The sequence below is a fragment of the Bos mutus genome, chromosome 25 (assembly GCF_027580195.1).
Source record: "Bos mutus isolate GX-2022 chromosome 25, NWIPB_WYAK_1.1, whole genome shotgun sequence".
Taxonomy (NCBI): Eukaryota; Metazoa; Chordata; class Mammalia; order Artiodactyla; family Bovidae; genus Bos; species Bos mutus.
In genome coordinates, this window is record NC_091641.1 from 23,131,765 (window position 1) to 23,155,597 (window position 23,833).

General features: G+C 41.6%; 1 protein-coding gene across 1 annotated transcript in view; it reads left to right on the forward strand.

Annotated features, from left to right (window-relative positions):
• The window catches only part of DNAH3 (dynein axonemal heavy chain 3), a 247,929-nt gene that overhangs the window by 86,783 nt on the left and 137,313 nt on the right, over window positions 1–23,833 (forward strand). Inside the window, exons 30-37 of the mRNA XM_070362916.1 lie at window positions 3,705–3,819; window positions 10,530–10,728; window positions 12,481–12,589; window positions 12,817–12,930; window positions 13,690–13,866; window positions 16,386–16,477; window positions 18,749–18,968; window positions 19,561–19,695. Coding sequence (XP_070219017.1) covers window positions 3,705–3,819; window positions 10,530–10,728; window positions 12,481–12,589; window positions 12,817–12,930; window positions 13,690–13,866; window positions 16,386–16,477; window positions 18,749–18,968; window positions 19,561–19,695 — 1,161 coding nt within the window. The remainder of the gene's footprint in view (window positions 1–3,704; window positions 3,820–10,529; window positions 10,729–12,480; window positions 12,590–12,816; window positions 12,931–13,689; window positions 13,867–16,385; window positions 16,478–18,748; window positions 18,969–19,560; window positions 19,696–23,833) is intronic.

Consider the following 23,833-nt stretch of genomic DNA (forward strand, 5'->3'; position numbering starts at 1 on the left):
ATCATCAGCCCTCAGATATGCAGCTACTACTTTAACAGCAGAAAGTGAATAGGAACTAAAGAGCCTCTTGATGAAGGTGAAAGACTAAAGTGAAAAAGCTGGCTTAAAACGCAACATTCAAAAAACTAAGATCATGACATCTGGCCCTTCTCTTCATGGCAAATAGATGGAGAAAAAATGGAAACAGTGGCAAACGTTATTTTGGGGGCTCCAAATCACTGCAGACAGTGACTATAGTCATGAAATTAAAAGACGCTTGCTCCTTGGAAGTAAAGCTATGGCAAATTGGACATAGACAGCATATTAAAAAGCAGAGACATCACTTTGCCAGCAAAGGTCTACATATCAAAGCTATGGTTTTTCCAGTAGTCATGTATGGATGTGAGAGTTGGACCATAAAGAAGACTGAGCACCAAAGAACTGATGCTTTCAAATTGTGGTGTTGGAGAAGACTCTTGAAAGTCTGTTGAACTGCAAGGAGATCAAACCAGTCAACCCTGAAGGAAATTAACCCTGAATATTCATTTGAAGAACTGATGCTGAGGCTGAAACTCCAGTACTTTGGCCACCTAATGCAAAGAGCTAACTCATTGGAAAAGACCCTGATGCTGGAAAAGATTGAGGGCAGGAAAAGAAGGGGGGTGACAGAGGATGAGATGGTTGGATGGCATCACTGACTCAATGGACGTGAGTTTGAGCAAACTCTGGGAGATAGTGAAGGACAGGGAAGCCTGCTGTGCTGCAGTCCACAGGGTCGCAAAGAGTTGGACATGACTGAGTGACTGAACAACAAGCAGCTTCACTTTTTACAGATTTATTGTTCATAATCCTAATAGATGTGTTGTAGTTTACACTTGAAAACTGCTTTCATGTACATTATTTGAAACCTTAGAAACACTAAAAATTCTGACTTTTGCAACTGCGTCTGTGTGCTACAGTTTCCTACCTGTAAAGAATAGAATGCTTCCCATCACACATTCAAGCTCTGGAGTACCATGCATGCTGAATGATGTGCCTTGGCATCCTAAAGTTGTTGGTACAGAATTTCTATCCATTCATCTATCACCGACCTATTGTTCATTTAACAAATATTTGTTGGATATCTGCAACTGGAACTTTGCTAGGGAAAGGGAATTAGTAGTGAATCAAACAGTCATTGTCCTTGACATGAATTTACAGTCAAGTGAGAAAGATTTTTTTTAAAGGTTCCTTTATCAAGCTGTGATAAGGAAAGTACAGGGATCCAGAAATCATGGAAAGGAAGGAGAAAACTAAAAGTAAGAGAGGGTAAGATGTCCCAGAAAAACAGGGTCTAAGAGGAGACATAAAATATAAATAGGGAGTAGTCAAGCACAGATCAGGAGGAAGAGCATGAGAGAGAGAGACCAAAATGTGCAAAAATCGGACAACGAGAAGCACGGTGCATTCCAGCAACTAAAGGCAATCTGCCCAGAATTGCTGTGTAATGTGTGTGGTTAAGAGAGATGTGGAGAACAGTTCTGTCCCCAGTGGCTTGCAGACATACCGAGGGCACCAGGGATGCATCCAAAAGCCAATTAGGGGACTTCCCTGGTGGTCCGGTGGCTAAGACTCTATGCCTCCAATGCAGGAGGCCCAGGTTTGAGCCCTGGTTAGGGACCTAGATCTCTCATGCTGCAACTAAAGATCCCACGTGCTGCAATTAAAGTACCCACATGCTTCAACTAAGACTTTGTGAAGCCAAACAAATAAATAAATATTTTTTAAAGACTTTTTTATGCTATGTGTTAAGGATATTATTGGAGAAGGCGATGGCACCCCACTCCAGTACTCTTGCCTGGAAAATCCCAAGGACGGAGGAGCCTGGTAGGCTGCAGTCCATGGAGCCGCTGAGAGTCGGACACGACTGAGCGACTTCACTTTCACTTTTCACTTTCATGCATTGGAGAAGGAAATGGCAACCCACTCCAGTGTTCTTGCCTGGAGAATCCCAGGGAAGGGGGAGCCTGGTGGGCTGCCGTCTGTGGGGTCACACAGAGTCAGACACGACTGAAGTGACTTAGCATAGCATAGCAAGGATATTATAATTAATAATAATAACCACCACTATTTACTGGACACTTTATTCATACCAGACATTGTGCCAAGTTCTTTACATTTGTTGTTGTTCAGTTGCTAAGTCCTGTCCAACTCTTGGTGACCCCATGGAATGCAGCACGCCAGGCTCCCCTGTCCTTCACAATCTTCTGCAGTTTGCTCAAACTCCTGACCATTGAGTCAGTGATGCTATTCAACCATCTCATCATCTGTCACCCTCTTCTCCTTCTGCCTTCAATCCTTCCCAGCGTCAGGGTCTTACTCCTCAAAATCTCTTGAAGAATAGCTTTAATTATCTAGATTTGACAGATGAGGAGACTGAGACACAGAGGGTTAAAAGCACTTGCCCAGAAGCACATAACAAAAAAATAAGGAAGGTGAGATGAGCATAGGGTGGTCTCATATGTTCTTCATTCATTTTTTTTTTTTTTAGTTAGGCAATCTGTTTTAATTTTTTTTAATTTTATTTTATTTTTAAACTTTACATAATTGTATTAGTTTTGCCAAATATCAAAATGAATCCACCACAGGTATACATGTGTTCCCCATCCTGAACCCTCCTCCCTCCTCCCTCCCCATACCATCCCTCTGGGTCGTCCCAGTGTTTTTTATTGTTTGACTCATTTTGAAATAATGTCAGACAGGCAAATAATGTTGCAAAAATAATACGAAGAATTCCCATACACCCTTCATCCAGGTATATTAACATATTAACATCTTATATAACCACAGTACAATATCCAACAACATTGATACAATATTATTATTTAACCTTTTAAACTCATCTTTTGTCTGGTTTAGGATCCAATACAGAATTATATTTAGTTTTCATGTTTCCTTGGAGAAGGCAATGGCACCCCACTCTAGTACTCTTGCCTGGAGAATCCCATGGATGGAGGAGCCTGGTGGGCTACAGTCCAGGGGGTGGCTAAGAGTCGGACACGACTGAGCGACTTCACTGTCACTTTTCACTTTCATGCATTGGAGAAGGAAATGGCAGCCCACTCCAGTGTTCTCGCTTGGAAAATCCCAGGGGCGGGGGAGCCTGGTGGGCTGCCGTCTATGGGGTCGCACAGAGTCGGACACGACTGACGCGACTTAGCAGCAGCAGCAGCTTCATGTTTCCTTTGTCTACTTTAATCTAAAAGAGTTTCAATCATTTTTGTTAATTCTGGCTTAGTGCCTAATTTATATATATTGTAAAATTCATCCTTTTTAGTGTGCATTTCTGAGTTTTGACAAGCATGTACATTTGTGTAACCATCATCACAGCCAAGATACAGAACAGTTCCACACACCCTAACATTTTCCTCATGCCCTTTGTAGTCACTATTCTCAGCCTTTGGCAACTACCATTCTGTTTTATGCCCTTATAGTTTTATCTTTTCCACAACATTATAAAAGTAAAATCATACAGTATCTAGACTTTCAAATCTGACTTCTTTCAGTTGGCATTATGCTTTTGAAATCTGTCTTGAGGTTAATGACTGGGCCTGAGGGAAAGGGAGGTTGAGGGATGACATCTAGGAGTCTGGTTTGGACCATGGAGTGTGGATGGTATCATTCCAGAGAAGGAATTACCAGGAGAATACAACTTAACACGTTGTTCCTTCCTATGCCCCTGCCAGGATTTTCTGAAGAAGAGCAATGATCAGATTGCACAGATTGTTCAGCTGGTGCGAGGGAAGCTGAGCAGTGGAGCTCGACTCACCCTCGGGGCCCTCACAGTCATTGATGTCCACGGTAAGCAAGGAGGTTTCCCTAGCATTAGTGACTGATTAGTAATAGCTGCCAAGCTTGCCTCCCTCCCTTCTGGATAGAATGATTCAGGTTCCCTTTTTCATTAGGGAGAGGCTTCTCCAACTGAGAATAAATGAGGGGGTAAGGAAGAGAAATCAATGCTTCTGTGTATCTCATCTTATGTTTTCCCTCCCATCCCCAACCTTATTTCCCAGAACCCCACCACCAGCACCAAGCAGTGCTCTGAGAACGTGATGGCCACAGCCATTTCTGAGATTTACCAACTGGAAGCAATTTCCTTCTACTGATCTTAACTAATAATTTTTTGTCAAACTTCGTGCTAAGTGCGTGACATACATTGTCTCATTTTTATATACGTTTCACAGATTAAGAGCCTGTGGTTTATAGAGGCAAATAACTTGCTGAGAGGCACACAGCTAGTAAGTAGCAGAGGCTCTTTTGTAATTTGAACCTGTGTCTGATTCCAAACCCCAAAACTGGAGATGGGCAGTGATGCAGGGAGAGAATGGATAAGAGAAGATACATTCCAACTCTTCCTAAGAAAGAGAAAGAGGGAAGGAGGAAAGGAGGAGGAAGAACTGGAGTCTTTATATAAAACAAACCACCCCCACACCCTCACACCATCATCACCAAGGAAACTAGGGCTGAACCAAACTGGTTGCCTGGTAACAGTGTCTCTTTTGCTCACACACCCAGCTTCCTACTGGCATTTCATGCATCTTACTCTCCATAAAGTTGATGCTCATTTCTTTTCCTTTTTTTCTTTTCTTTTGGCCACATGGCTTGTGGGATCTCAGTTCCCTGACCAGGGATTGAACCCAGGCCATGGCAGTGAAAGTCTGGAATCTTAACCACTAGGGCACCTGGGAGCTCCCTGATGCTCATTTCAATCTGATTTCATTTGGATAGACTAGCATAAAATATGAAGGAGAGAGGGAGAAGGTGCTTTTCCTCTGGCTACGTATTTAACTTGTAGGAGTAATAAGTGAAGGCATGGTTACTGCCCAGGATGCTTCAGAGTGGTCGAGTTTATACACATGCACACACATACACATTCATGCGTGAACACATGAACATACACTGCTTTGGAAAGGCATCCCCAACCCAAAGCCTTGAGATTCAACTTGCTCTTGGATCTCTCACACACACCTGTTTTCTGGGTCCTCCCAGGAACCTGGATTGTAATTAAATTCCTCAGGAAGAATGAAAGAGTGTAATTTTGGTGTAATCTTCTGCAGGGACTCTTCAGAATTTTGGATTTTACTGTAATAAAGATTTCTCTCACAGAGAGGGAGGAGACTTACAGAAGTGTCCCTTTGCAAAGTTCTATTTCTGAGATCCCGATTGCAAGCACTATATTAGTTCTGAAGTTGAAATAACAGTTGCCTTGTGAGGTACATAAAAAATGATTTGCATAAACTATGTCCACTCATCAACTTCAGGGCTCCCATCACTGTGAAAATATTAAATTAAGCTCACAATCCTATTACAGAAAGGATAAAACCTAGAAATATATCTCTTACTTAGTTTCTCAACACCTTTCTTCCATGGAAAGACTAAACCTAACATGGGTTCATGAGATCCCTTCCTTTGCTAAGTATATCAGGCCAGGCTAATTGTATTCTCCTGGGATATCCTAGGGAGAAGGCAATGGCACCCCACTCCAGTACTCTTGCCTGGAAAATCCCATGGACAGAGGAGCCTGGTAGGCTGCAGTCCATGGGGTTGCAAAGAGTCAGACATGACTGAGCGACTTCACTTTCACTTTTCACTTTCCTGCATTGGAGAAGGAAATGGCAACCCACTCCAGTGTTCTTGCCTGGAGAATCCCAGGGACGGGGGAGCCTGGTGGGCTGCCGTCTATGGGGTCGCACAGAGTCGGACAAGACTGAAGGGACTTAGCAGCAGCAGCAGGATATTCTAGAGGCCTGGAACAGGGCTAGAAGGATAGCACTGACGATGAGATAGCATTTGTGGTAACTACATACTGAAAAGCACTCTGGGTCACTTTCCCAAGAGTTTAAGGATGATAACAGTAGTTAATATTGGGTTGACCAAAGACTTGTTCATTATTTTCCATAAGATGGCTCTGGTAGCATTTAGTTGTCTTGAACTTCATTTGAAACATTTTTCTTAGATTGTATTGTCACAGCTGTCATATAAGTTCAGTACAGTTCAGTCACTCAGTCATATCTGACTCTTTGTGACCCCAAGTATTACAGCATGCCAGGCTTCCTTGTCCATCAACTTCAGGAGCTAACTCAAACTCATGTCCATCAAGTCCGTGATGCCATCCAACCATCTCATCCTCTGTTGTCCCCTTCTCCTCCTGCCTTCAATTTTTCCCAGCACCAGGGTCTTTTCAAGTGAGTCAGTTCTTTGCATCAGGTGGCCAAAATATTGTAGTTTCAGCTTCAGCATCAGTCCTTCTGATGAATATTCAGGACTGATTTCCTTTAGGATGGACTGGTTGGATCTCTGTGAAGTCCAAGGGACTCTCATGAGCTTTCTCCAACACTACAGTTCAAAAACATCAATTCTTTGGCATTCAGCTTTCTTTGTAGTCCAACTCTCACATCCATATACAACTACTGGAAAAACCATGGCTTTGACTAGACGAACCTTTGTTGGCAAAGTAATTTCTCTGCTTTTTAATATCCTGTCATATATGTTTGTCATAACTTTTCTTTCAAGAAGCAAGCACCTTTTAATTTTGTGGTCACAGTCACCATTTGCAGTGATTTTGGAGCCCAAGAAAATAAAGTCTCTCGCTGTTTCCATTGTTTCTCCATCTCTTTGCCATGAAGTGATGGGACTGGATGCTGTGATCTTAGTTTTCTGAATGCTGAGTTTTAAGTCAACTTTTTCACTCTCCTCTTTCACTTTCATCAAGAGGCTCTTTAGTTTTTCTTCTCTTTCTGCCATAAGGGTGGTGTCATCTGCATATCTGAGGTTATTGATATCTTTCCCAGCAATCTGGATTCCAGCTTATGCTGCATCCAGCCCAGCATGTCACATGATGTACTCTGCATATAAGTTAAATAAGCAGGGTAACAATATACAGCCTTGATGTACTCCTTTCCCGATTGGGAACCAGTCTATTGTTCCATGTCCAGTTCTAACTGTTGCTTCTTGACCTGCATACAGATTTCTCAGGAGGCAGGTAAGGTGTTCTGGTATTCCTCTTTCAGAATTTTCCACAGTTTATTGTGATCCACAAAGTCAAAAGCTTTGGCATAGTCAATAAAGCAGAAATAGATGTTTTTCTGGAACTCTCTTGCTTTATTGATGATCCAACAGATGTTGGCAATTTGATCTCTGGTTCCTCTTCCTTTTCTAAATCTACCTTGAACATCTGGAAGTCCACAGTTCAGGTACTGTTGAAGCCTGGCTTGGAGAATTTTGAGCATTACTTTGCTACCATGTGAGATGAGTGAAATTGTGCAGTAGTTTGAAAATTCTTTGACATTGCCTTTCTTTGGGATTGGAGTGGAAACTGACCTTTTCTAGTCCTGTGGCCACTGCTGAGTTTTCCAAATTGGCTGGCATATTGGGTGCAGCACTTTCACAGCATCATCTTTTAGGATTTGAAATAGCTCAACTGGAATTCCATCAGTTCCTCTAGCTTTGTTCATCATGATGCTTCCTAAGGCTCACTTGACTTTGCATTCCAGGATGTCAGACTCTAGGTGAGTGATCACACCATAGTGGTTATTGGGTCATGAAGATCTTTATTGTATAGTTCTTCTGGGTATTCTTGCCACCTCTTCATATCAGCATGCATTAAAAAAAAAAAAAAAAACAACCAATTTGGTGAATGCTGGAGTCCAGCCCCAGCAGGGATTCAAACTGAAGGGATGAGCAGTGTTGGCGAGAAACTGAGGCAGCCTCTCATTTTTCTTGGACTGCCTGTTTATTTCAAGCTTATGATTCTCTTTTATACTTCTACAAAAGCATTAGGTCAGAGGTTTGATATTTTTAGTTCCCATTGACCCAGATTTATTTTTCTCCAGAAATCATTGTTGCCCTTCAAAAGGAGCTCCTTCCTCAGCGATTCTCTTATCTACTTTTTCTCATGTGTCCTTGTGAATACACTGTAACTCATGCTAATGTCTGGGCCACATACCACATTCCTCAGTTTATTTCTTATTTTTCTAAGTCCTGTTTGCCCCTAGTATCCTAAGCTCACTATTCTTAGAAAGGGCTTCTACCTAATAATATCTCTAAGTCCCTAATTTCTATAAGCTATAGTAGAATATGATAACATTACAGCAATCCTTATATCTTTAGCTTCTAACTATTTTAATTATTCCTAAGCCCTAAATTCAGCAAACTCCTTTGCCATAAACACTTTTCTCACAAATGGGCTTCAGATAGCAATCCCTCCCATGGCCTCAAGCTGCGGCCTGTGTGCTCACCCTGGAACACTTTTTTGTAAAAGTCCTTGAACAAATGTCAGTGATTAACTTTATGAATTACTCTTTGAGCACAGCTGCAGAAGGCTTTATGCCTTCTTATGCTCCTCTCAAAAACAATAAGCACCTTAATATTCTCTTCAGTCAACTCAGCCGAGGAAAGGGAAAAACAAGTCAGAATCACAAAGCCTAACTCCTTCATTCCGGGTCCATGCCTATAGAACAAAGGGAGGGGGTTTAGGGCCATGCCTCCATTTTGTCAGTAATGCCTAATGCGGCTCCTGACAGGTGAATTTCTCTGTTGTTGTTTTTCAACCACTCAGTTGTGTCTGACTCTTTGTGACTCCATGGATTGCAGCACACCAGATCTCCCTCTCCTTCACCATCTCCTGGAGCTTGCTCAAACTCCTGTGCATCGAGTCAGGGATGCCATCCAACCATCTCATCCTCTGTCATCCCCTTCTCCTCCTGCCTTCAATCTTTCCCAGCATCAGGGTCATTTCTAATGAGTTGGCTCTTCTCATCAGGTGGCCAAAGTATTGGAGCTTTTGCTTCAATACATCAGTCCTTCCAATGAATATTCAGGATTGGTTTCCTTTAGGATTAACAGGTTGGATCTCCTTGCAGTCCAAGGGACTCTCAAGAGTCTTCTCCAGAACCACAGTTCAAAAACATCATTTTTAGGCACTCAGCCTTCTTTATGGTCACACTCTTATCCATACATGATTACTTGGAAAAACCATTGCTTTGACTGTTATAGACCTTTGTCAGCAAAATAATGTTTCTGCTTTTTAATATGCTGTCTAGGTTTGTCATAGCTTTTCTTCCAAGAAGCAAGCATCTTTTAATTTCATGGCTGCAGTCACCATCTGCAGTGATTTTGGAGCCCAAGAAAATAAAGTCTGTCACTGTTTCCATTGTTTCCCCATCTATTTGCCATGAAGTAAAGAGGAATTTCTGTGTAGCCATTTTAATATTGAAGATGGAAGAAAAAGCAACATTTTCAGCATATGCTGCTTTACTAACTCAAGAAAGGTAAAAACACAACTGAAATGCAAAACAAAAAAAGAAAAAAGGTTTGTGCAGTGTATGGAGAAGGTGCTGTGACTGATCGAATGTGTCATAGTCATTTTTGAAATTTAATGTTAGAGATTTCTTGCTTGATGATGCTCCATGGCTGGGTAGACCTGTTGAAGTTGTGAGTGATCAAATCAAGACATTGATTGAGTACAATCAACATTATACCACGCTGGAGATAGCTGACATATGCAAATATCCAAATAAAGCACTGAAAATCATTTGTCCTAGCTTGCTTGTGATAATCACTTTGATATTTGGGTTCCACATAAATTAAGCAAAAAATTGACCTCCTTGACCATATTCCCCAGCAATTCTCTTCAATGTAATGAAAAAATTGTGACAGGCAATGAAAAGTGGTACTGTATAATAATGTGGTATGGAAGAGATCATAGGGCAAGTGAACTATCACCAATCACACCAAAGGCCAGCTTTCATCCAAAGAGTGTGATGTTGTATACATTATGGGATTGGAAGGGAGTCCTCTATTATGAGTTTCTTCCAAAAAACTACGCAATTTATTCCAACAAATACTCCTCCCTATTAGACCAACTGAAAGCAGCACTTGACAAAGAGCATCCAGAATCAGTCAACAGAAAAAAACACATAACCTTTCATCAGGATAATGCAAGACTACATGTTTCTTCAATGACCAGGCAAAGGTGGTCAAAAACTGGTCATCAAACTGGAAGATCTGATTTGTCTGCCATATTCACCAGACATTGCACTATCAAATGTCTATTTATTTCAGTCTTTACAAAATTCTCTTAATGAAAAAAATTTCAGTTCCCTGGAAGACGTGGGAAAAAGCCACCTGGAACAACTTTTTGCTCAAAAAGATAAAAATTTGAGGGAAGATGGAATTATGAAGTTGCCTGAAGATTTACAGAAGGTAGTGGAACAAAATGATGAATATGTTGTTCAATAAAGTTCTTGGCGAAAATGAAAAAAAAAGTGTCTTTTTTTTTTTTTTACTTTAAAACTGAAGGAACTTTTTAGTCAACCCAATACTATAAATTTATATAGTGTATAAATAAAGATGTTGCTTGAAGTTTAGAGATGGGCAGAGAGGGTAGTTGAACCTAAAATTGTTGAGATCGAGTGGTCTTGATGACATCCTCAGACCCTTCTGAGGAATCCATGAAAATGGGAGGATGCCAGTGACTCTGCAACTGTGTTTCCATGTCTGTGTCCCCACAGCTCGTGATGTGGTAGCCAAGTTATCTGAGGACAACGTCTGCGATCTGAACGATTTCCAGTGGATCTCCCAACTGCGCTACTACTGGGATTCCAAGGATGTACAGGTGCAGATGATTACTACAGAGGCCTTATACGGCTATGAGTACCTGGGAAACTCCCCCCGGCTGGTGATTACACCCCTCACTGACCGCTGCTACAGGTAAACTCTGGGCCTCCCCAGACCTGAAGGGTGAATAGAGAATTCCAAAAGGAAAATCTGAGAAAGAAGTTTGGAGCAGCTTGAGTTTGTTGTTACCTTTACCTTCTGTATTCTAGATCCTCAGATTTTAGAATTTTTACCTTAGTCAGTGTGGTCTCACAGATGGGCATTTTAGGCCTTAGGAATAAATGAGAACCCAGTAGAAGTCCTAATGCAAAGTATCGTGTTCAAATCAACAACTAGAACATTGATGCCTATCCTTGAAAATGGCACAGTGCTTAAGAAAGAAAGCTCTCCTATGGCAGGAATCAAGAAGGTGCCAGGAGATCCCATGGCCAAGAGATAGAACAGGGGCCAGGTAAAGGACCCAGGTAAGGAGTCTCTGAGCTCTGCCACCCAGTCTGATGAAGAGATTGGGCCATTCTATGCTCAGCAAATTGCTTTGCCACTTCCCTTGGAATTCATAACTTTAGAAACTTGGACTTTGTGAACTTGTCAGTTTTGTGATGTTTAGATTTTTCTTTGATTTTATATATTGTTTGAGTGCAACTTTTAAATTATAAAGGTAGTACTTGGGTTTTTTTTTTCTTTCAAAGTCCTCAGTCACTTGTTTTCTATGTTCTGTGACTTCTTCAGTCATTTATCTATTCTACTCACTATTCAACAACCATTTCTTGAACTTTACTGTGCATCATGTGTGACCTCCAGGAATCCTCAACCTAATGGGGTAGGGGAGAGAGACACACTCAGGTGATTATAAGAAAGTGTGTTAACTGAAACTATAGAAGCTCATACACAGGGCTGTGGAACCACATTTGACATATCATTCATTCTAATATTTATCTTATGCCTCCCATATGGAACTGAACAATGGGTTCTGAACTCAAGAGTTCATAATCTAGTGGGAGAAATATATTTATTTTTCATCATTCCATTAGCATTGGTGATCTTTGGAATGCAGAGGGTTTTTCACTTTCATTTGATTCATTTAGTATCAGTTCAGTTCAGTCACTCAGTCATGTCCAACTCTCTGCGACCCCATGGACTGCAGCACTCCAGGCTTCCCTGTCCATCACCAACTCCTGGAGCTTACTCAAACTCGTGTCCATCGAGTCAGTGATGCCATCCAACCATGTCATCCTTTGTCGTTCCCTTCTCCTTCTGCCTTCCATCTTTCCCAGCATCAGGGTCTTTTCTAGTGAGTCAGTTCTTCGCATCAGGTGGCCAAAATATTGTAGTTTCAGCTTCAGCATCAGTCCTTCCAATGAATATTCAGAACTGATTTCCTTTAGGATGGTGTGGTTGGATCTCCTTGCTGTTCAAGGGACTCTCAAGAGTCTTCTCCAGAACCACAGTTCAAAATGATCAATTCTTCTGCGCTCAGCTTTCTTTATAGTCCAACTCTTATATCCATACATGACTACTGGAAAAACCATAGCTTTGACTAGATGGACCTTTGTTGACAAAGTAATGTCTCTACTTTTTAATATGCTGTCTAGGTTGTCATTTAATATGTATATATTCATTTATCCATTCAATCATTCATTCAAACAAATGCCTTTAGGTGCCACCCATACATACTCAGTTGTAACACTGAGTAAAATAGAATTTTTTGTGATGATGATGATGTATTGCCCATATAATCAGGGAAAATCATGTTTAATTATTTGAGTCAAAACAAAATAAACCGAAAGCCAGTTTGTTTCTTGTGTCTTAGGACATGGCATTGAGTTCTTATTTTCTTCCCCTTAGGACACTGATGGGGGCTTTGAAGCTGAACCTTGGAGGAGCCCCAGAGGGTCCAGCTGGGACAGGCAAGACAGAAACCACCAAAGATCTGGCCAAAGCTTTGGCCAAGCAGGTAGGGAAATGCTGTCCATCCTCACACTCTTTTCCCATCCCTCTCTGGAGCCATATCCAGGGAAGTTGGCATGAAGTTCAAGATGGCTTAGAGTACCAGGCAGAGGGGGGCCCCAGCTCCTCCAGTAGAATGAGAAGAGGGGAGCCCCACCTCTGTTTGAAGGTATAGGGTGATTTAGACGGGAAGAAACCCATCCTAAATGAAGCCCACATCCTCTCTCTCTCTAGTGTGTGGTCTTCAACTGCTCTGATGGTCTGGATTACAAAGCCATGGGGAAGTTCTTCAAAGGACTAGCCCAGGCTGGAGCATGGGCCTGCTTTGATGAGTTCAACAGGATTGAGGTAACCCTGGTACTAGGCTACTGAATAAAGGGTTTGGACATACAGGGGCTTTTTTTCCTGGGCTCTTAGTTCCTTAGTGACAGGGCTTATGTGTCTTCTCTGGCCCCTTGCACAACGTAAGTACTCCATGAACCAAACAAAAACAACCCCAAGGAGACAAAATGCCTAGGGTATACATAAACATTCTCACCAAATTCATTCACTCACTTGCTCATTCAAAAATTTATTGAGCAACTACCTTATGTCAGATACTGTGTGTATGTTCATTATACAGAGATGAGCAAGAAACAATTTTGCCCTCTAGACTGTTATAGTTCATCTAAGGGAGATAAAAATTAAATGATACAAGTAGAATATGAGAGAAGTCGATATCAGTGGCACAAAGGAGTCATCACAAATGAATGAGTGGTTAATTCTATTTGGGTAGGCAGTTGAGATTAGGGAATGTAAGCATGCAATTTGAACCAATAAACACCATACATGCATACTATGGATGAAGTATTATGCTAGGTACAGGAACAAAGATAAAATACTGTGGAAACTACTTACAGACACACACACACACATGCATGCATGCATATACACACCAGTTTTCTGTTCTTTTCCCAAAACTCTAAATCATGCTCCTAACTTTGAATGTGAAGGTCTTATTCTCAGGTGATGGGGTTCTTTCTTCGCTAGGTGAAGGATACTATGGCAGAGTGGGGTGGGTGGCTGTCAGAAGCAGGAGCTCAAATCAACCAGCCATTCTCACTCCAGGTAGAAGTACTGTCTGTGGTAGCTCAACAGATTCTCAGCATTCAACAAGCCATTATCCGGAAGCTAAAGACATTCATCTTTGAAGGCACCGAGCTCTCTCTAAACCCAACCTGTGCAGTCTTCATCACCATGAACCCTGGGTATGCTGGCAGGGCTGAGCTGCCAGATAATCTCAAGGTAAACATCAGAGTGGGAAATACTGGGTGTACTTTATGGTATAGAAACCTTTGGAAGTATCCAGGCATCTCACAGAGAAGCCAAATAATAGACCATGTGACATTTTTCAACTATGAGTGAAGATGTTATTTGGCTTCAGAACTCAATCATCTCCCCAACTCTAGCCTTCATGAGGTGGGAGGAAATATATACCATAATAACCAATGGCAAAGAGGAAACAATGAACACTGGAATAAGTGTCACTATTTCTGATGTCTACAAGGGTCGGACAGTTCATATAAATGAAAAAAGCCACATAGGCCTGATAGGGACTCTGACAGATATCCCACCTAGAGGCAGCAGCCCCTACTTATTCCCAGCCTACTCTGGCCAAGCAGGAATTGTGGGACCTTCTCATTTTTTAGGAAAAACCAGCAATTTTGATTGTTACATAAAATCTTATTTTTAGATCCTGGCTTAATGCAAAAACTAAAATCATTGTAGGCAAAATAAAATCATTGTAGACCAAATAAAACAGATTGGCATATAAGAGAGCATCAAAGTTCAACACAGAGAACGCTGGTAAACCAAGACTAGAGCACACGGAGCTAAGCTAGTTAGGCCCAAGTGGTGTCCACACCAAAGCAGAATGTTCTCACTAGCTAGAGAGATAACAAGAGAGCTAATATATCCTCGAGACCTACTGTTCAACTGGCCCGAGCTACAACCATGGCAATAAGCATTGGCCCTGCTGCTACGGGAAAAGGAAAGTGCCTCTGAAGTAGGGGCGAGAGAATGCCAGCCAGGCCATCTTCAAGGGGACAGGCACTAAATGACCTTAGCATGCTGCTCTCATAGATGAAAAAAACCCAAAGTGCAAAGTGACTGGGTCTCTACCTGTGGAGCATCTAGCCCCCCAACTGCATGAAGAAAGGGAGACTTTTTTATGGGTTTTCTTTCAAATTATTGTTCCATTCCCTCGAGTGAAAGACACAAGTAAGACCTGGACAAGAATGTATATTCACAATAGCATATGATGCTCCATCTGCTAGAAATGCATTCTGATTAGTTCCTGGGATCTAATTCAAATATACCACTCCTCCTCCTCCCTGGGAATAGAAAAGAAGTCAAGGAAATCCCTACGAGTGACCCCTCCTCTCTAGATCAACATAGACCAGTAGACACCAAAGTAGAATTTGAACCCACATTTCTCATTTTATAGTGCACAATTGTTGTTAAGTCCCTCCTGCATCCCTCCCAGCTAACAACCATGCTGCTGCTGCTGCTAAGTAGCTTCAGTCATGTCTGACTTTGTGCAACCCCATAGACGGCAGCCCACCAGGCTCCCCCATCCCTGGGATTCTCCAGGCAAGAACACTGGAGTGGGTTGCCATTTCCTTCTCCAATGCATGAAAGTGGAAAGTCAAAGGGAAGTCGCTCAGTCGTGTCCGACTCTTCGCGACCCCATGGACTGCAGCCCACCAGGCTCCTCCATCCATGGGATTTTCCAGGCAAGAGTACTGGAGTGGGGTGCCATTGCCTTCTCCGAACAACCATGCTAGATCTGCATAAACAACGGTCATGAGACAGTGTAGCCCAGTAGAAAACACTCAGGGTTGGTGTCAGGAAGTCTGGATTCTAGTCTTGGCTCTACCTCTAACTGCATGACTTAGGCAAGTCTCTTCTCCTCTAAGATCAAAAATACAAAGTCACTTCAGTCATGTCCAGCTCTTTGCTACTCTATGGGCTGTAGCCCACCAGGCTCCTCTGTCCATGGGATTCTCCAGGCAAGAATACTAGAATGGGTTGCCATGCCCTCCTCCAGGGAATCTTCTCCACCCAGGGATCAAACCCACATCTCTTATGTCTCCTGCATTGTCAGGCGGGTTCTTTACTGCTAGCATCACCTGGAAAGCCCCAATAATAACAATACCTGATGTTTATTGAGCCCTTACTATGTGCTATACACCTTTTTAATCACTTCCCTTATATAATATTATTTGCCCTCATGATAACTATGAAGAGGGCATAGTTGTTAGACCATTTTGAGGTTAAAGACCTGAGGTCTAGAGGGGTTACCTAACTTATTCACAGTTGGTATGTAGCAGAACAAGGACTTGATTTTTTTAAATCAAGATCTGTCTAACTACAGGATTCTTCTGCTATATAATTATCCTGCATCCCTGAATGACTTCTGCTGTCTACATTGAACACCAGAAAGATCCAATAGTTGAATAAAGCTATTGAAACTCCATTTGGCATAGGAGGATGAAGTGTTGCTAGGATACTGGCACCTGAGGCCTTTCACACAACCATTGAGGGACCCAATGTATTTGGATAAGGCTAGTGGGGAGGTGCGTGGAGCAGTGGATCCATCTGGTAAAGACAGTCTCTGTGCACTGATTTGTCCTCCAGCCCTCCTTTCCTTGACTGTCACTGGGTGGTCTGAATGATCATGTTATTTCTCTTTGCCTCTTTAGATGTGCCTTCCCCAGTTTTCACCTTACACATTTAGGTTCTGAATGGCATTTCTTTTCCAGGCCTTGTTTCGGACAGTGGCCATGATGGTGCCAGATTATGCCCTCATTGGAGAAATCTCCCTCTACTCTATGGGATTTCTAGACTCCAGAAGGTACGTTATATTGGCTTTCCAGCGCGTTTTAAAGAAAGAGTGATTGGAATGACTTTTTGTAGGGTGAATTCAAGGTAAATTGTCCATTGGAAAAAAAAAAAAAGAGAAACTTGAGATATATGCTTTTACTCACAAGTTTATCTGAATGTACATAGCCCTGGTCTCTGTCTTGACCCCTTCTCTGACTAGGAAATGGCCAAGATTCCCAAGAAAGAGCCCTCCACTCCCTTTGTATATACCTGGACTACTTCTAAGGAAGACTCACTCATTTCTTCTCTATCCCTCACTGTTAACACACACACACACACACATTTCTAAATGACTGAAAGACATGAAATTATTTCAAGACTGAGTTGTTTTTGGCCAAGATTGAAGAAGAAAAATTAATATAATTTAGAATTAACTTTGTTAGCAATATAATATTTATTTATTCCAATCAACTTGATTATCTCTCACTCAAGTATTACCCAGTTTTCTGAGACACACACATACACAAGCACCAGTCTCTTTTACACATATAACCAGAATTGTGAATATTCACTGTAAAATGGCTTTTATTTATCTATTTCAAATTTTACATTTGTCTTTTCACATTGCTTGGCCATAATCAATTGATTTTTTTGTTACCACAGATATCTCCACAAGGCCCAAAGTGTCTTTGTGGTCTGGAGGTCATTGCTCTTAATGCACAGGGCTATAGATATTCTCAACAGAATGTGTCATCCTTCCTAGGCTAAGGGGCTGCCTCAGTCATAAGAGGTTTAATTTATTGTTTTCTATAGGAGACTTAGGAGAAGGCAATGACACCCCACTCCAGTACTCTTGTCTGGAAAATCCCATGGTCAGAGGATCCTGGAAGGCTGCAGTCCATGGGATCACTGAGGGTCGGACACGACTGAGAGACTTCACTTTCACTTTTCACTTTCATGCATTGGAGACGGAAATGGCAACCCACTCCAGTGTTCTTGCCTGGAGAATCCCAGGGACGGAGGAGCCTGGTGGGCTTCCGTCTATGGGGTCGCACAGAGTCGGACACGACTGAAGTGACTTAGCAGTATAGGAGACTTCGCTTACATTTATTTGCCTGTTCAATTCATTTATTCAATTGGCAAGCCTTCATTGAGTCATCTACCTTATGCCCTGCCCAGTCCTAGGTGCTGGTGAGCAACACAGTCTTTGCTTTTAGTGTAAATCAGTCTTGTTAGACAGGAGTCCTGCAAGGAAAACATGCATCAGCACATTAGTTAGGGTAAATCTGACCTCCAAATTCCAATGGCTTAGCATAGTAAAAGTTTTATTTTTTACTCCCTGGAAATCCAAAATGGGTGTCTGCAATCAGGGGAGTTCTTCCCCAAGGAACCCAGGTAACTTATATCTCACAACTATAACACATGAGCATGGAAGAGCTTATGGAGGAGGTTTTTATGGACCAGCCCTTAAAGTGGCATACTTCCACTTCATTCATATGCCACTGGCTAGGAGTCAGCAATGTGGCCACCCCTGTGGGGAAGGCTGGGAAATGTGGTCCCCTATGTGCTCAGGGAGAATCAGATATGGTAGTGCACATGAGCATACATGTATTGTGTGCTGAGTATATTAATTTTTGAGTTGGTTTTCTTAAATTAAAAGATGGATATTGAAAAAAATTGTAATGTTACAGAAGTGCAAAATTGAGTGTCCCCTGGTGGCTTAGATGGTAAAGCGTCTGCCTACAGTATGGGAGACCTGGGTTCGACCCCTGGGTCAGGAATATCCTCTGGAAAAGGAAATGTCAACCCACTCCAGTACTCTTGCCTGGAAAATCCCATGGACAGAGGAACGTAGTAGGCTACCATCCATGGGGTCGCAAAGTCAGACATGACTGAGCAACTTCACTTCACTTCACTTCATTGTGTCCCTTAGTAGCCCCACTCTATAGGCATTAACATTGTTAATCATTCGATGTAATCTTCCCAAATGTGTCTATGTGTGGCATACACATACACTCATATATACACATAAAAGTATAAACACGTGCAATTTCTTATACAGTACATATTACACTTATGTATGTGCTTGCTATTTTTCATCCTACCTTTGAAAGACAGTTATAGTGCTTCCTTAGCTCATTATGGTAACTCTATGAAGAAACCTTCAAATGATAAGATTTTTCCATCACATTCATGGGCAAGCCTGGCTTCTGAAGGGACAGGGCACAACATGTTGGGAATGTCTGCTGAGCAGGACATGGGCCTTACTGGAGGGTCTGCAGACATGTCTTTTCCCTCCCAGTCTTGCTCAGAAGATTGTTGCAACCTACCGCCTGTGTTCAGAGCAACTCTCCTCCCAGCATCACTATGACTATGGCATGCGTGCTGTCAAGTCTGTGCTCACTGCTGCTGGCAACCTGAAACTCAAGTATCCAGAGGAGAATGAGAGTGTCCTGCTGCTCCGGGCCTTGCTTGATGTCAACCTGGCCAAGTTCTTGGCTCAAGATGTCCCTCTGTTTCAGGTAGGCAATGGTTTGGGACCTTGGCCAAACACTGAGATTCTACTTCCCAAGATGAAAAAAAATTTTGGCACCTCTTCCACTCCTTACACCCTTTCCATTCTCTAGCCAGCATCCCTATTGCCAGATACCCTCCCCCAAATATTAAGTAATAATGATAATAGCAATATCCCTAATTCTTGATGTTTAATAAAAATAGTTTCACTAATAGGATAATATTTGCTGTTGAGTGTGAGTAGTTAGTTTTTCATATCAAATATAATTAGTTTTGTAACTATTTTAACATCTATCTTCCTTACTAAGCTGTAAGCTCTTAGAGACAGAAAGCATGGCCATTTTGTTCATTCCTAGTGTAATGACTGAAATAGCACAGACATTAGCTATTTGCTGACTTTTTAAATTATTGGGAAGAAACATCATGTTTAACAAATATTGTAGGAATTTGTATTTGTGGATAAGGTACATGATTTTGGTATAGGAAAACAGGTTTGGAATTTTCCAAGGATTCCTGCTATTTGTAGATTCCATTAAAAAAAATGTTGAGGTTATATATCTGATAATTTATCCTTTTTACATCTTGAATTTTTGTTAACAGGGAATTATATCAGATTTGTTTCCTGGAGTTATTCTTCCACAGCCAGACTATGTAGTTTTTATGGAAGTACTAAATGCGAACATCAAAAAGATGAAACTTCAGCCAGTACCTTGGTTTATTGGAAAAATTATCCAGGTTGGTTCCATGTACCTATGTGGAAATGTACCTGTTTATTGTTTGCTGAGGTCAGAAATCAGAAAGAACTATGGTAGATTGGAACTGAACTGATGGCAATTGGAAATTAGAGCTGGAGGTAGAGATGAAGACATTTAATAATCCATTGTGCCTTCAATTTTCATTTCTAGGAATTGGCGTTTAAAATCCAATATTTTTCGTATCACCATCTTCCCTGGGGTTTCTTTTTTTTTTTTTTTAATTTAGGGATGAAATAGAACCTTTCGGAGCATTGTGCTTTGAATTAGTCAAGACTTTTTTGGTTCCCAATGATAGAATGTGAATGTGGAAGTCGCTCAGTTGTGTCTGACTCTTTGCAACCCTGTGGACTATATAGTCCATGGAATTCTCCATGCCAGATACTGGAGTGGGTAGCCTTTCCCTTCTCCAGGGGATCTTCCAAACCCAGGTATCGAACCCAGGTCTCCCACATTGCAGGCAGATTCTTTACCAGCTGAGCCATAAGGGAAGCCCAAGAATACTGGAGTGGGTAGCCTATCCCTTCTCCAGGGGAGCTTCCCGACCCAGGAATCAAACCAGGGTCTCCTGCATTGCAGGTAGATTCTTTACAAACTGAGCTATGAGGGAAGCACCCTCCCAATAATAGAAATTCAATTCAAACTGTCTTATTCAATAAAAGGGAATTTACTCACCTAACTTGAAAAGTCCAGAGATATGTTGGCCTCAGGGGCATAGTAGGATACAGATTTTATTTAGATAATGAAATCAGGAATCCATCTCTCTTCATTTCTGGATTCTGCTTCTCTCTGCATGAAAAACTCATTCTCAGGTAGGCCCCCAGTAACCTCAGACTTAAATTATCTCATGTTCAAGTCCAGAAGGAAAAAGAACATCACTCTCAGAGTGTCCTCAGCAAGAAGTCTCAGGATTAGCTTTGGATGGTGTTGATAAAGTCACATGACCATCCCTGAAGCAATTACAAAGATAAGAAGGAGACAGTAATAACCCCACCTCTGCCAGAAGTGGAGATGGAGTCAGAGCCACCCAAGTCAAGTCATGTGGACTGAAACATAAAGTGGTGGTTCCTCAGGGAAAATCAAGGTGCTGTTACTAATACATGAAAGAAGTGTCTCTACAGTCTCAATCTTGGAGAACCTTAGTGAAACTTCACCTAATTTCAGGTTTCCCTCCCTACAATCACTTTCTATGTAAAACTACCTTAAAGACATACACTGAATAATGTAAGTCTCAAATACACTTTTTCTGCAGAATCATGGAACAGAACTACAAGGGACCTTAAGTGCCATCTGGTGTTTGGCCCCATAAGAACACTGGCATCCAGAGAGGGAACAGATTTGGATTCATATAGACCTAGTTTCAAATCTCACCCCCTTCCATTTTTTGCTGTGATTTTAAGCAAGTTAGTTCAACATTCTGAGCCCCAGTTTCCTCATCTATAAAATAAAGACAGTAAAACCTTTCCCATAGAGTAATATTGAGACAAGAAATATGTAAACTGCCAGATATGGTGACTGTCATATTGTCACCATATTGTCATCTTTGTCAACCCATCTCCACAGACACGCAAAGCATCATCATTTCACAAAATCATATTGTTATTTAGAATCAAAGATCAAGGTTAGGACCCTGGTCTCTAGATTCTGAATCAGAATAAAATTTCTAGGAATAAAAATTTTTCCCAGGGCTTCCTTGGTGGCTCAGTGGTAAGGAATCCACCTGCCAGTGCAGGAGACACAGATTCAATCCCTGATCCAGGAAGATCCTACATGCTGCAGAGCAGTTAAGCCCATGAACAACAACTATTGAGCCTGAGTTCTAGGAGCCAAAACTATTGAGCCCATGTGCCCCAACTACTGAAGCCCACAAGCTCTAGAACCTATGCTCCACAATAGCAAAAGTCATCGCAACGAGCAGCCCGCACACCACAGATAGAGAGTAGCCCTTGCTTGCTGCAACTAGAGAAAAGCCCATGAAGCAACAAAGACCCAGCACAGCCAAAAACAAATTAATTAATTTTTAAAAATTACTAAAAAAATTTCCCCTACTCTCTCATTAAGAATAATATTTTTCCCCACTATGTCATCAAGTGTGGTAGTTTTGACACAATTCATTTAACCCAATATTGAATCCCAATTATTCATTGGGATTTTATAGATGCACTATATATCAGTTCAGTTCAGTGAGTTGAGTCGCTCAGTTGTGTCTGACTCTTTGCGACCCTATGGACTGCAGCACTCCAGGCTTCCCTGTCCATCACCAACTTCTGGAGCTCACTCAAGCTCATGTCCATCAAGTCAGTAATGCCATCCAACCATCTTATCCCTTGTGGTCCCCTTCTCCTCCTGCCTTCAGTTTTCCCCACCATCAGGGTCTTTTCAAATGAGTCAGTTCTTTGCATCAGGTGGCCAAAGTATTGGAGTTTCAGCTTTAGCATCAGTCCTTCCAATGAATATTCAGGACTGATTTCTTTAAGATGGACTGGTTGGATCTCCTTGCAGTCCAAGGGACTCTCAAGAGTCTTCTCGAACACCACAGTTCAAAAGCATCAATTCTTCAGTGCTCAACTTTCTTTATAGTACAACTCTCACATCCATACATGACTACTGGAAAAATCATAGCTTTGACTAGACAGACCTTTGTTGACAGAGTAATATTAAAAACAGCTTTTTAATATGCTGTCTAGGTTGGTCATAACTTTCCTTCCAAGGAGTAAGCATCTTTTAATTTCATGGCTGCAATCACCATCTACAGTGATTTTGGAGCCCAAGATAATAAAGTTTCTCACTGTCTCCATTGTTTCCCCATCTATTTGCCATGAAGTGATGGGACCAGATGTTAGTTTTCTGAATATTGAGTTTTAAGCCAACTTTCTCACTCTCCTCTTTCACTTTCATCAAGAAGCTCTTCAGTTCCTCTTCGATTTCTGCCATAAGGGTGGTGTCATCTGCATATCTGAGGTTATTGATATTTCTCCCAGCAAATTGATTCCAACTTGTGCTTCATTGACCCTGGCATTTCCCGTGATATACTCTGCATATAAGTTAAATAAGAAGGTTGACAATATACAGCCTTGATGTACTCCTTTCCCGAGTTGGAACAAGTTTGTTGTTCCATGTCCAGTTCTAACTGTTGCTTCTTGACCTGCATGAAGATTTCTCAGGAGGCAGGTCAGGTGGTCTGGTATTACTATCTCTTTAAGAATTTTCCACAGTTTACTGTGATCCACATAGTAAAAGACTTTGGCGTAGTCAATAAGCAGAAGTAGATGTTTTACTGGAACTCTCTTGCTTTTTCAATGACCCAACAGATCTTGGCAATTTGGTCTCTGGTTCCTCTGCCTTTTCTAAAACCAGCTTGAACATCTGGATGTCATGGTTCACGTACTGTTGAAGCCTGGCTTGGTGAATATTGAGCATTACTTTGCTAGCGTGTGAGATGAGTGCAATTGTGCAGGAGTTTGAGCATTCTTTAGCATTGCCTTTCTTTGAGATTGGAATGAAAACTGACCTTTTCTAGTCCTGTGGCCACTGTTGAGTTTTCCAAATTTGCTGGCATATTGAGTGCAGCATTTTCACATCATCTTTTAAGATTTGAAATAGCTCAACTGGAATTCCATCACCTTCACTAGCTTTGTTCCTAGTGGTGCTTCTTAAGGCCCACTAGACTTTGCATTCCAGGATGTCTGGCTCTAGTGAGTGATCACACCATCATGGCTATCTAGGTCATGAAGATCCTTTTTGTACAGTTCTTCCATGTATTCTTTCCACTTCTTCTTAATATCTTCTGCTTCTGTTAGGTCCATACCATTTCTGTCCTTTATCGAGCCCATCTTTGCATGAAATGTTCCCTTGGTATCTCTAATTTTCTTGAAGAGATCTCTAGTCTTTTCCATTCTGTTGTTTTCCTCTATTTCTTTGCATTGATCACTGAGGAAGGCTTTGTTATCTCTCCTTGCTATTCTTTGGAACTCTTCATTCAAAGGGGAATATCTTTCCTTTTCTCCTTTGCTTTTCACTTCTCTTCTTTTCACAGCTATTTGTATGACCTCTTCAGACAGCCATTTTGCTTTTTTGCATTTCTTTTCCATGGGGATGGTCTTGATCCCTGTCTCCTGTAC